The sequence below is a fragment of the Lipophrys pholis genome, assembly GCF_963383615.2.
Source record: "Lipophrys pholis genome assembly, chromosome: 18".
NCBI lineage: Eukaryota > Metazoa > Chordata > Actinopteri > Blenniiformes > Blenniidae > Lipophrys > Lipophrys pholis.
The window spans coordinates 23264096-23278590 of NC_137646.1; the positions used below are offsets into that span (position 1 = coordinate 23264096).

Consider the following 14495-nt stretch of genomic DNA (forward strand, 5'->3'; position numbering starts at 1 on the left):
GTGTGTGTGTGTGTGTGTGTGTGTTTGGCTGTATTCCCACGGCCTGAAGCGGCATAGAAAATAAATGGATTACAGATAATATGATGATAATCTATACGATATTATGATAAGCCACTAAGAACACACAAAATGCTGACTTTTTAAAAACTGTCCCACCATGATTACTTTTGAAAGAAATAGAACTACATTTGAGACTTAAAAAATGCATAATAACAATCACCGTAACCGCTTTATTTTCCATCAAACCATCTATTTCCATGGATGGATGGATGGATGGGCTGTTCATGGCCAATGGCAGGTACAGCTTGGATGATCAATCAAAGAAACCAATCATATTCACATCTACGGGCAATTTAAAGTTACCAGTTTGGGATATCCACTGATGAAACGGCCGTCAAAAGATGAGCTATGACACTTAAATCGCTGTGTTTTCCATGATTATCATGTTAGCGGAGGAGAACTGACTGACTGCTGCTTATCAAGTTCTGACAGACATGACGAATGGAGAAGCTGGAGGGGGGGGTTAGCCGCAGGGCAGGGGCGATGCCTTCAAACTCGGCTACAAAGTACACTAAATAACAGCTGACTGATGTGGTATTTTCCCCTCTGGATAGGCCTAAAAGACAAATTGGGAAAGCTTTCAGATTTATGGCTGTTGGCAGGACACTGAATTACAAAGTTACCGGGCAGAGAAAAACACAAAGGTAGGCTTTTATTCTGTAACCGGCTCACATCTGCTGAGACAAACTCCATCTTTAAAGGAAACGTCAGATACGATTTGCATCCCCAAGCCAATATGACATACAGTCACCATTTCCCTCTCGGTGGCCCCAAAAAATAGAAAGGCTATCAAATCTCTCTATAAATAATCAGACGATATGAAAAAAATTTAAAATATTTTCTTTACCCAGACAGATGTTTCCATGTTGGTCGTACAAGCTGGATTAAAGTCGTTTCACACAACAAATCAGTATTATATCAATTTTGCATGCAATCTGCCCATTTGGTTAAGAGTCCCGCAATGGTGACCCCTTCAGCCATGAGAGTCAACCCATTGAACTCCTGGTCACTCACCTCTCAGGTCAGGTATTTTTTAATAAAAAGGAGATATTGTATAGAGGGTTTCCCCAAATCAAATTTCATTCCATAACTTAAAGACGTGATGCACCGTGAGATCAAAGACAACAAAAGCTCAGACGCAAACAAATAATAAAAACGCGCAACGTTTGATCCTGGAGATTGATTTGAAATGTCAAATTATTTCCCAGATAACATGGCGGAGAAGGATTTCACATCAAATCTGAGATGAGACGAGATTCATAAAAGAATTTATGAAGGCATTCGATCTACAAGTTATTGCCCCTCGCGGACGTATCTCTCGCAATAAGACGAGGAACTTCCCCCGCCAGGAGCTGTGTTTTTCTTCAAAGAGAAGAAGTTATGACAAAAGACAAGGCAAGAAGCGTAACGCTGGAATACAAAACGCAATAACACAAGTCTGTGTTCACCAGAAGGCTGTCATATCTTTAAGGAGCACAGGGAGGAAGGGGATGTATGGCGGAGGCGGATACCTGGCGGCCTGGATTACCCGGCTGGCAGGGAGAGGAGGCAAAGAAGGATGAGTGTGAGACAAAGAGATGGAAAAACAGCGTGGAAGTGTTTGTAATTACAGGGACAGGCTGAGACACAGTCAGGCGGTAATAGCACACAATTCCTGACACATCTGATGTGCCAATGATAGTGTTCCTATCACAGTGGGGCATTAGCGGGATAACCATGGATACAGGGGTCCTGGGAGTGGAAAGACTCACCTCCATTGGAATCACTGGAGGATTCCAATTTAAAGACTTGAAATAAATGTATATTTTTGACGATATCATTGCATTCATGTGTCTGGGGATTCGGAAAGTGACCAGGTAAAAAAGTAAAATTTCCAAGTTGGGAGCATTCCCCAGACACAGCAGATTGTGAATGCAGCGCCTATGATCCAATATTCAAACAGAGGAAAATCAAGAAAAAAGCTGGATTTGGGGCAATAAACTTTGAATACAACGTTTTTGGACCAATGAGACACATGAAAGTGTTTAAAAGCTGAATAATATGACCCCCTTATATAGGGCTGAGCTAATTGGTTTAATGATTTACACATTAATAGTGATTATAATGAGTACATCATCAAGAAATCTAATTTCAGAATCAGAAGTACTGCGGGAAATTCTCTGCTTCTCAAGTAGACGCACCAAAAAATACCTCCTTTTGTTGGATATATTCAACTTGAAATTCAGAATGTTGCATGTGGGAAAGTCCCATTTCCGAGTTAGGAGCGTTTCCTGGACAACAAGAGGCAGAAAAACAAGTAATTACTTGAGAACGGAGCATCAGGAAGGGAAAACTCAAACACGTGGAACGCGTGATCCAAACCGAGCAGCCAATAATAGATAATCATAAAGAGGAAACACTTTTTGTACTATAGGAAGTTCTCCAAAGCTTCCCACGCCTAAAGATCCAATTCAGCACCTGAGGTCTACTTTTAGATTTACTGCATCGTTAAGAAATACTTCCAAGCTTTCACTGAAGCCAAATGTCATCTAATAGGAAGAACCACTCATGAAAAAGTAGTAGAGGTAGGATTATCTATTTATTATTTGTTGCAAAAGTAGCAAGAGTGAATAGAAACTGATTTCCATTCACATCAGATCCTGATTTCTTGTCTAGTTTACAAACTTACTTTAAACCCACTTTCAAGCGTCAACGTCTCTGAGAAGCCGGCGAAGAGCAAAACAAACCCCGGAAGAGGCGAGTTGACGTTAACACTGAACCTCTAATGACAAAGTTAACTGGATATTAGAGCTGTGCACACGTTTGTTTTGGTTTGGTTTGAATGAGCTGGGGGCCTGGGCACAGTTTCTTTTTTTTTCTTTTTTTTTACACCTTGATCTCTAGAAACCTGCAACAGTGACACGACTGTGGACACCATCGCGTACTTAACGTTACAATTCGAGTGCATTAATGGTGAGGAGAGGATATTATTTAAAACACATCTGCACGTCGTGTCCCTGCGGTGCCGTTCCTCAGACCACCACCACAGTCAACCCTCAAACAAAAGGAGATGTGTTCCCCCTGCACAGGCATGCATATGATAATTGCAGCGAGGAGCAAAAATGTTTGACTTAAAGGGCTGATGTTGGCGTCTAATGCCAAAGTAATGATGTTGCAGGAGGGGAAGGAGAAAAAAAACTGGAGCTTCAAAGGGCCAAACTTGAATTGAATCTGTCAAGACTTCAAAACCAAGTGAAGGTCTTCAGGGTGGCTTCAGCTCTGTTACCGTTTAAAAAAAAAAAAAAGGTTTCTGAAATAAACAAAACAAAGCAGGAGTTTAATTAGTCCCGTAAAAGAGTTCCTGATCCATGAATTTGTAATGATGTAATGAACATGTGCAAGAGATAAAATTGTTATAGAAAATCTATGGATTACCATCGAATCATATTTGCCTCGGATTTAAACAGTGGTAAAGGAAGTAGAAACGTTCTGACATTCTATTAACAAAAAATACACAATTATCTTATTTATTTCCCCACCCAGAGCCCGAGCTCGCTTTTTCAACAGCAAACAGCTGAATTTGTAGTTCAAAACTGCACTGGGAGAACATGCAAACTCCACACAGTCAGAGGGAAATGTAATTTAGCTCATGCAGCCATAACTCCTCGACACATTCAGTAAACCAGAAATCCACTCGGTCCCAGAGTATTTGCTTTATTCCCGGCTCTATTTTTGGTGAAAGTTCCTAAATGCTCCAACGTGTCTGTAGTTTTTCAAAGATATAAACTCAGTGATGTTGCCGAGGAGGAGTAAAAATACAAAAAAAGACACGGGGGGGACCCTTGAAAGCCCGAGAGAGGGTAAATATTTGTAGAAAAAAAAAAGAAAGGAGTGGGTGATTGTGTGTTTCATTTTGTTTGTCTTATCCTTTTTCGAGAAGTGAAGCCGACAAATGTGGAGAAACAGATTGCGGCTCTAATCCCTCTGAAGTACAAACAGCCCCGAGGGGAGCGATGGCATTAAGGGGAAAAGACCGGGCACGTTGAACAAGCTCCGACAGCGCTCCCCCGGCGCTGCAGCACCCAGCCAGCCCAACGCTGCCACACCTCAGCTCCTCTTTGACAAATCTAAAAGACCTTCACCCCCACCACCCCCGCCGCCCCCGAGGCATGAAGAAAGATAGAATAACTCCTCCCCCCCCCCCCGCTCTACTTTTTCTTCCTCTGTCTCGATGTGCAGCCTTGTTGCTCATCTTTCTTTCAAAGCAAAAGACACAAAACGTGCGATAAACAAATCTGGAGAGGCGCGGGGCGAAGGAATGTTAAGCTTTCGCCGCCGCCGCGAAAACCACCCCGCCACCCCCCCCCCCCCCCCCCCCCCCCCCACCCACCCGCTGCCTTTGTGCTCGGACGAACTCTGACCCCGGGAGCGCACCGCGACCAATCGGGGGACAAACTGACAGCGTGTGCTCCGTCCAAAAGAAGAGGAGGGGGTCCGACATGTGAGAGTGGACGGGCCAGTGTCTGGCAGCTGGACGAGAAGTAACAGTGATCTTCTGTTTCTGGATGCAACAAACTGTCAGACGTGCTCCTCGACAGGGACAATGGAAAAAATGATAAATTTGCATGAGCTAAAGAACAGGTGTCATAAATAACAATCGGAGGGTTTAAAAGGTTCCTGACTCTGTTTCTGAGCCCTGGAGGTACAATTATCTTCTCCTGATGGATGGATGGATGGATGGATGGGTCTAGATAGATAGATAGATAGATAGATAGATAGATAGATAGATAGATAGATAGATAGATAGATAGATAGATAGATAGATAGATAGATAGATAGATAGATAGATAGATAGATAGCCTTAATGTATGTATGTTTCAATTAATGTAACTTGATAGACTTCTAAGTCTCTCTATATATAAGTATTAATTCATCTATGCAAATATATTAATACAGACATATGAATGCAGAATCTTGGTATATTCAATAAACATTGATGATCTCTATGTTCCTTCCAATGCATGTCTATACAAATGATCTTTCGATCTATGTGTCTATCTACACATTGGTGCACCGTGCAGCAGAAATAAAGAAGAATGCAAGTAGGGAATCAATCACCGGAGCAGTAAAATGCAGTTTAACCTGTAAACAAACTCAAAAGTGACAAGTCGGGTCCAGTTCGTTTGGAGGTCGGGACCGCCTTGTGTGGGGTTGTATGTTCCCTCTGTGTAAACCTGGTTCACCCGGTGACCCTAAAACAACCCAGGTGAGGTGACCCGTCTCAGCTGGGCTTGTCTTCCACAAACTTTTAGGGGCGGGGCAGAAAGCGTCACCTGTATCTGTGCGTGTCTCGCGCTGCTGTTCTTGGACGTGTGGGAAAATTCCTCATCGCAAGGAAAATGATCGATGAGGAATCGCATGCGTTGCATAATATTCCTCAAGTGTTTACCCTCTGTCAGGAGAGTGATATTTCAAATGCCTACACCCAAAAGAATGCATCATTACCAGAGTCTCATTAGCCTGTTTTCCAGCGAGATATGACTGGAGACAGGTTTTCACTCGCGACACCTCAATGCCAGCACAACCTTCCAAAGACAACACGTCGGTCTGGTCGTCCTCCAGGTTCAAATGGCTTCTTGTGCATCCAGAATGTATTTTTCTCTCTACACGCAAGGCTTTAGGATCCACAAACGGATCTCGCATTACCTCAGATTCACGCCACTTCTGCACATGGTTACAGCATTAGCAGCCAAAGCCGGCGTGTCTCCTAAATAAGGGTATTTCCCAATAAGAGAAGTAGAGTTCAAGGCCTCTTTCATCCCGCCTGCACACACAAAAACAGAGTGTAGGGTTTTATAGGGGACGGGGAAACATGCGCCAGCCCTCGCAAGCGCCGCACAGGTAGGTTGGAGTCTTTTCAACAGTGCGTTAAACCTGCTTTGTGTGGTTTATGGGTTTCCTAATGCACTTACTGACGAGTTATTTCAACTCTGAGAGAGAGAGAGAGAGAGGGAGAGAGAGAGGGAGAGAGAGGGAGTGCATAAAGTGGCCAAATAAAAGGTGGACGAGGGGGATTGAGGAGGCAAAAAAAAGAAAACAGATGAAATAGAGCCGTCTGCATCCTGACTTATGGAGACGGCAAACTGAGATGGAGCAGCATGACCCGGTCACATCAAACATCCACCTCTTCGCTCTTTCCGGACTTGCCAGTCGGCTCTTTTGTCACATTTTCAAAACAGCGTCTGAACTTTTTTTTTTTTCGTGAACTCCAACTAATCTGATCTCGAGCCCTTCGCTCCTGTTCGCAGGTGGAAAAGTTTCAGAAAACTGCCGGAGATTCACAAGTTCAGAAAATGTATAGGAAACATTTTCAGCATAATAAGCAGAACCTTATTAACAGATCAGTGAAGGAACAGGTGACCTGGTGAAATTTACTTTTATTGAAGCAGCCCAAAGCTTCTTATAGGAAGTTTTGATTTTACGGGGTTAAATTTAAGCCTGGATATGGTAGTTTGGCCTAACAAACCAGGAAAAACTCAAATGTAGAAGTTTCTCTCGTTGAGTTTGTAAAAAAAATTTTTATTTTAAAAAATCCAAAAGGCGGTTTGGACATTTCACTGAATTTTCCACCAGAAAGTTTCATTAAAATAGTTTTTATGATGACATTCAGCATTATTTTACCAGTAATTTAATACATGCAAAAAAAAATATCTAAATTTTTTTTTTCATTGGAAATGACTAAATTCAACAGTTCGACAGTGCAGTCAATACTTTGTGTCGAAGTTTTGGAGGAACACCCACAAATCAATCAGCAACGAAGCGCCTGACTTGTGGGAGCAAAGAGGGCAGAGACGATAGAAAGAGGCGAGGCCGGGGGCACGAGGGGGTAATGATCGGATGAGGGAGGGGAAAGGGAAGAAGAGGCGGGGGACCGTGCCGTGTCGGGGAGGGTCCAGCGACCACAAATCAAGCAGCGATCAGTCACTTCACTTAGTGTTTCTGGAATTGTTCCAGCCTGAACCACCTGCAGGGAGTGGGAGACAAGTCCTGCCAAGCTCTGGAGGAATTCAATGGGGGGAGGAGGAGGGAGGGGAGGAAGAGGGGGGGGGGGATACAGGAGAGGAGTACAATTTCTTTGCATCATGTTTCCATTAGAACTGGAAAAGAAAAGCTCCTCTAAGGTTTCACCGACTTTCTCCAGCAAAACACTCGCAGTCTCCAGTGTCACATCTCATGTATACACTTTGCTCCGTATCAAGCCGACGACATCGAATGTTTCATTCTTACAGGTACTCAACTTTATATGCAGTATATATGACTCCCTTTCTGTCGGTACTGTTTAAAATATATGGGCTCAGGGAAATTCTAATCACAACTTCCATCCATCCATCTTCCATACCAGCGACGGCGGAGCCTCACAAATGGTGAATAACATACATATACTGTATATTGTAAATCTGATTGTGACGCCTCACCGATCCTCTGTCTAACTTGGTCTGTTCGTCCATGACGAGGCGAACACGAAACATGAACTGATCAACTATGTTGTGGGAGAAAGCCAGAGAAAAGCCACAAATGTAAAGAAAGAATGAATCTGGAGTCTTCTCATCTTATAGGACAATATCACTGAGCTGGCATGTGATTTTCTACTAGTTTCAATTATTCTTTTTAAATTTTGCCACCTTCCTTGCATGGGTACGATATAAATGTGCTTTTTTTTCTTGATATTTAACAATACGTTACTGCAAAACAAAGTTGTTGTTTATGTTGATTTGATTTCAATATCAGACATATGACACTTTTACCAACCTTTACATGGAAACATATGGATTTAATTACCATTTCTTGAATTCATGTAACAACAATTGTTTGAATCCGCTCCAGAAACCACACCTGTGGCCAAACTGCGACCGTCTACATTTGTGTGCGAGCGGCCCAAAACAAATGTCCGGAGTTAATCTTGCCATGATTTCTTGCTTGTCACAACTTTTTTTTTTTCCCCCCCGACTCCTTCCCATAACAGCGCCACCCGTCTCCTTGCCATCCCTCCTCACCTGAGTGCGATGTTTTCCCTGCGCCAACAGCTGCGTCGGCCCTTACAAACCGTACGGAAACTCCTACAGATCCTCCCGGTGTATGTTCTCCGAAACACACGTCTAAAAAAAAAAAAAGGGGGGCCTTTCCAGTCACGTCGTATATTTTCTCGAGCTGGGAGGGTGAAATAGTCCAAAAATATCTGGAGACAGGCGGAGGTGTCAGATTCTTGAATAGCTGCGTGATCGACGGTCCAAAATACTTCAAATAATTCAAATTGCTGATTCATGTATGACTAAAAAAACTTTTCTTACTTGTTAAAAAGTGCTGCTTGTTGCTAAGAAATACTTTTCAATGACGAATAAAAGCTCCTAAATATGGTCACAGGAACATCTGAGCCTGATAAATAAATTGCACTGAATGTATATTATAGATTGACAGCAGCTCTTGAAATAAATTTTGCTGTATTTCATTTGAAAACTGAAAAAAAATGGGCTAAAAATCCAACAAGTGACGCACAATGTCAAAGATTATGCGTTTACACTTGTTATGTAAACTGGGTCCAGCAATTGTTCACTTTGTTTTTTGTCATTTTTAGTTGATTTTTGTACTTTTGTGCTTCTGATTTCTGACCTGTTGCCGCCAGGTGCGACATAATGTTGAAATAATGAAGTGAGATGACGATCTACAGTTCAGTCCGTCTTTGAAATGCTAATGCAGATAACCTGCGATGAGAAAACTGCAATAAACATAAAAAAAAAAAAAAAAAAACGCTATTTATATCTACACTCAAGAGTCTTCAAAGTTAAGATTAAGATTAAGAAGCTTTATTGTCATTGTGCAAGTACAACGGAATTCCGTTTGTTGCATCACTAATAGCAGCAGCAGCATGTCACATTCACATTTAAATATAAAAATAGTCTTTGGTAAGGTGCGGCATTGAAGTGCAAGTTGTTGGATTTCCACCCGTAAACCGGGAATAAAGAGTTCGGAGATAAATCTGGAGCGCAATCAAAACCAACTCACACTTCCTGGTACCAGAATGCGCCGAGTCAGCACCATGCAATGAGAGCGCCACTCAATAAGTAGACTTCTGGATGCTGCAAGAAGCTTAAACATATTTCATGTGCCCACGGTGCCATCACTCTGCCACTCTTATCTTCAGGAAGAGATAAACAAGTGTATGGGCGCGTGTCTGTTCTTATCTGCTGACAGCGAGGCAACCTGATAAAGGTCTTTTCTTCTTCCAGTTTACAGAAGCAAAAAAAAACAACATTTTATTTGAGCCACAAACACCGAGACCAACTTCTTTTGCACCCCCGGGAGCTGACGAGCGCTGGCATGAAAGAGCAGACCACCCAATGACCCCATCTGTCACTCATTCATTCACTCTCACCCCACGTCCCAGCCACACACAGATCTACAACACACAACAACAGGGAGGTGGAGAGTGGGCGGAGGAGGCAATTCAAAGTTAACGCAGCTCCATCGGTCGACTCCAATTGAGACACAGGAAGCCTTTTTGGCGCCGGTTTGCTTTAACGTCGCAGAGCAGAGATGCTGCCTAAAATTGCATGTGGTTTTTGGGGGGTTTTAAAGGCGTATATGGCGATTTAGGCTTGTTGCTGTTTCTCTGAATGAGGAGGTTGCCTTGAAAACCACTTCAAAAACCTAAATTTATCAAAAGTATATGCACAGGACTTAACTTTTCGAGACTGTGTACACTTCAATTTGCTTGTGAGCCGTGGGAAAGTGTTGAGGGGAAACGAGTGTTTCATGTCATGCTATGCTTTCACACCCACTGTCCTGGGGATTGATTTTAGATAATAGGTCTTTCCTTTGAACATTACAGTAAGAAATAGAGCTGTAGATACAGTTTAAGATATAAAAGCACATTTAGGAATGATAAGAACTTTTAACAAGCATTTTTCAATGGTGATAAATGTATTTGTGTACGTTCTCCGGCTCCCATAAGAAGTTTTACTTCAACTTCAACTACACATACCAGAGGCGGTATGGAGCTGAGGTGCTGCACCATCAGGTCAAGTGTAACCTGTCAGCAATGGAAATCAAACCAGCACACACACAGTCACAGGCTTGCTTCCCTAACCTCTAAGCTGTTAGTTCGACCTCCTAACTCGCCCTGTATATGTGTCAGAGTGTCCTTGGCCAAAACGCTGACCGCCAGTTGAAAATAACTCCAAAGTTCAAAGCTTAAACAAACCAATATTGGTTTAAATAAGAGAGTTTATCCACTCCCCAACTGATATTGGACTTCAGTGCACCACAGATTTAACAACGGGGGTCCAAGAAGTTTATGTGGATTCAGAGAAATAAATGAAAAGACACCCCAGAAATAAATCTAAAAACCTCCCAGAGAGAGATGGTGCACCGAGGCAGCCTCCATCTGCAGCAGTGCCCGACCTCAGCATTACTGAAGCCTCTGGAAAGGTGTGGCCTGGAGAGGCAAGTCTCCCCAATACCTCTCCCAACGCTAAATATTCATTAGTGAGGCGGGGTTTGAATTGCAAATAAATGTGAGCAGGCCCACTCAAATATGAACTGCTTTTCCAGCCCCCCCCCCCCCCCCCCCCCCCCCCCCCCCAGGCGACCTATAAAGGCAAACCTCTGTTCAAAGCTTCTTTTTTTCTTCTTTCAACAATCTAAGTGGTTTTGGAGACATTCACAAAAGTGCTGCAGCAGCTTATTAAAATGAGTCCAAAAAACACAAAATCAAGACAAATGTGTAAAGTTTGCTTAAAGAACGTTAAATCACCTCATGCTTCAGGTTGAGGATTCCACAACATGACGCATGGAGGACATGTGATATCAAGCGTCGCAGCACAAAATAAACCCAAATTCATGACTTTTGTGGAAGAAAAAAATCGACTTTCGGATCTTTGTTTGACCAACATTTGCTTGATTCATGTGGCATTCACTGAGAGTTTTCTTTCAGACAGGAAAAATACGCAGTGTCATCATATGCTGGCTGCAAAACAGCCAAATAAACTGAGTGGAGAGCCACTTCACCTCAATGAGAGTAATAGTAAACAAATAGCACTTACTCCCTGCGCAGAGCCCAGCGCCAAGGTGACTGCTATCACACAGAACCTGCCGGACAGAAACAAATACACGTTAGTGCGTTTTTCTCCGGCAGGTACAGTCAAGCGCCGGGGCTTGGATCGTGCAAGCCGCTCGGACGCACACCAACGCGGCGGCAAAAAAACCCCCAACTTTACGCAAAGTTTACGCAGTGAGTTTTCCAGAAAAAAAAAAAGAAAAAAAAAAGAAGGGTTGCTTACAGGATCTTCATTTTGCTCCCACTGGCAGAGGGGGAACCGCAGGTCGAGACTCGATCCCCTTGTCTTCACCAGCAAGGCACCTCAAACGCGCTCATCGACGGCTCCAGAAAAACCCCCCTGTCATCTAAACCCGGAGACACAGAGAAAGACACAAAGTAGTCCCACCGCCAAACCCGCTCGGACACACGCACGGCTTCAGGCTTTCAAACGCAACCAGCGCACAGGTACTGCAGAGGAATTCTTTCATTTCAAAAAAGAAAAAGGAAAGAAAAACGTAGCTTATCCAACTCACCAAAAGTTGCAGCGGTTTGAAGTCGCTGCTGCGCTCTCAGGGCTGTTGCGCTTCAACTCAGCAGCGCACCGCAGCAGAGGAGAGGAGGGGCCAACACATGTCATTCATGCCTCCATACCTTCAGCTGCTGCACTTTTCTCCTCCGTGCAGGGAGAGCAGAGTCATCTGGAAGTGTCTGGTTCAACACAGGAGAAATCTCTCTCTCAGTTAATCAAAGATTCAATTAAAAAAAAAAAAAAAAATAAAAATTGGGAATTAAATAAAACTTGTAAAAAAAACAAACTCAAGTGGCTTCATGAAATCACATGCAGCTTCTCATCCTCCTGCTCCTCAGCAAAAAGTATCAATCATAACTCAGCACTGGAGGAACCATAATTTAAGAGTTAAAATGAAAGACTAAAAAAAAGAAGGAATTGAAGCATTTTAATACCATATTCATCATAATTGTATGTCTGAGCTTGTGCGCTACCCTCTGGTGCCTTGTAATTGTCACTTGGGGAATAAATTAAGTGATTTTAACAGAATTTGATTAAATTAATAACCTTTGTCTCAGATTCTTACGCCCTGATATTCTGTCCCAAACCCGCAGACACCAAGTTACTCAAGTTTCAGGACTTTTTTTTAGCTCTTGAATGTTCTATTTTGGTTCAACTTGACCTAAGAGATCACCCAAAGCTGGTTTCTACAACACGTAAATGTCTCATTTTGTAGTTTGAACTCGTGCTTTAATGCATACTTTTTAAAAGTCAAATAGAACTTAAAAAAAACCAAAGGGGAGTACCTCAGGGATTCTACCTGAGACCCTTTCCAAGAGTTGAAATTCTTTCCAAACCGCATCAGACTAAAGAGCTGAAAACCTTTATTTCCCACAAACTTTGGGATACCCCAGGGATTCTACCTGGGACCATTTTCAATTTTGCAATCCTCTTCCAAAAGAGCCAGAGAAGGTTCATCACACAACTAATCTGTAAACTTTGTTTTACAAGCTGTAGCTCTGGGATTACACCAGGGACCATTTCCAGTCATTAAATCCCCCCAAACGAGCCAGTGGTTGTTCATAATCTACAAACTTTGTCTTACAAGCTGTTGAGAGATTCTACATTGAACTTTGTTTCAATAGTGGCATCTCCTTCCAGAAGATTCTAATCTACAAATTTGGTTTTAAAGGCTGTGGAGTACCCCAGAGATTATGCCTGGGACCTTTTTCAATTGTTCAATCCTTTTCCACAAGAGCCTCAGAAGCTTCACCGCTAATTTAATCGATACGTTTTCTTTACAAGCTGTAGTGTAGAGTATAACTTCAATACTCTACTCAGGACTAGCCAGAGGTGGTTTATAACACTGTTAATCTACAAAGTTTGGATTACAAGCTGTTGAGTACCTGAAGGATTCTACGTTGGACTTTGTTTCAGTAGTGACCTCATCTTTCTGAGTATGGCAATTCCTGGACTATATCACTTCAAATCTACAAATGTAGTTTTAAAGGTTTTGGAGTACCACAGGGATTCTACCTGGGACCATTTTGAATATCTAAAATCTCTTCCAAAAGAACCTGAGACGGTTGATCACTCATTTAATCAATCAATTCTGTTTTGCAAGCTGTAGAGGGGATTCTACCTGGGTGGTGGCTTTTAACGCTTTTAATCTACAACCTTTGTTTTACAAGCTGTGGAGTACCACGGGGATTCTACCTGGGATCGTCCGATTCTCTTTCAAAAGAGCCATAAAATCTTCATCACTCATTGAATCTATAAACTTTACTTTACAAGCTGTCGAGTACCTCAGGGATTCTACATTACTTTCAGTTGTGAAATTTTCACTCCAAGGGAAGGCTTGCGCTCCTTCACACTTTTAATCTACAAAAGCTGTGGAGTACCACAGGGATCCTGATGCAAAGGAAACTGGACAGACTGCGTTTGTATTGAACTTGGCTTCCACAAACTGGAAGCTATGAGTTGTCCGGTCGTGTAATATGTTTTTATTGATCATTTATAAGTGGAAAATATGTTCAGTGTCAGTTTTAATGTTACAAACACAGGTTGTTGTCTGTATATGTGTTAAGGGCTTGACATTAAATTAGACCTTTTTCATATTCGATGGCAGTAAAAGTAACCCAAATACAAGCAAAACTGCAAATGTATTTAAAAAAAAAAAAGAAATTGTATAAGTGCTAAAGGACTTTGTGCACTGAGGCTGGTCTGAATAAATGTTCTCCACTTTACGGTGGCTGTCAAATCCACCAGCATGGATTGAATCAAGATAGCTGTAATTAATGGGTTTCACATTTTTCATTTAGTCTGTTTTCATGTCTTTTATATTGCTTTACCAAAGATAAATGGTGGGGAAAAACCTAGAAAATAGCCCCCCTGATCTCTCAAAAAATTGAAAGTATCATCCGTTTGACGTTATGAATTCTCAATAATGCATTTTATAACTCAGGAACTTTTGGTTCCAGGTCATATGGTAGAAACATGAAATATGAAAGGTATGTGAGCGTTCAATGTCACACTTTAAAAGACTTCATATCAGCAGCTGTGGATCAATTCGTCCATCAATCTTCTCACCTCACTCTTTAAAGGAATGAAATGAGAAGACGCCTGTGTACTTTTCTCAGAGTTCATTTCACTCTCTGCTATTCAGCCAGCAGCATCCCTCTGTCAGGAGTCAAAAGAGAGAATGTGACCTTTAATAATCTGGAAGAATGCAACGTGCCCGGGCATATAGATTTTTTTTTCTTCCCTCACAAAAAAAAAAAATAAAAATTTTAATGTCAAACCTTTTTGTGCAGCCTCAGGGGTTAAAGAGGCGTGCAAGACTTCATATCCATC

General features: G+C 42.2%; 1 protein-coding gene across 2 annotated transcripts in view; it reads right to left on the reverse strand.

The window, feature by feature from the left end:
• Window positions 1-11727, reverse strand: part of col4a6 (collagen, type IV, alpha 6) — a 114331-nt gene extending 102604 nt beyond the window's left edge. For both annotated transcript variants that reach the window (XM_080486090.1, XM_080486089.1), the window contains exons 1-3: window positions 11668-11727; window positions 11376-11499; window positions 11139-11184 (exon numbers count right to left, since the gene is read on the reverse strand). In XM_080486090.1, the coding sequence (XP_080342216.1) occupies window positions 11139-11184; window positions 11376-11386 (57 nt within the window). In that variant the 5' untranslated portion in view covers window positions 11387-11499; window positions 11668-11727. The remainder of the gene's footprint in view (window positions 1-11138; window positions 11185-11375; window positions 11500-11667) is intronic.
• Window positions 11728-14495: the final 2768 nt, after the last annotated feature.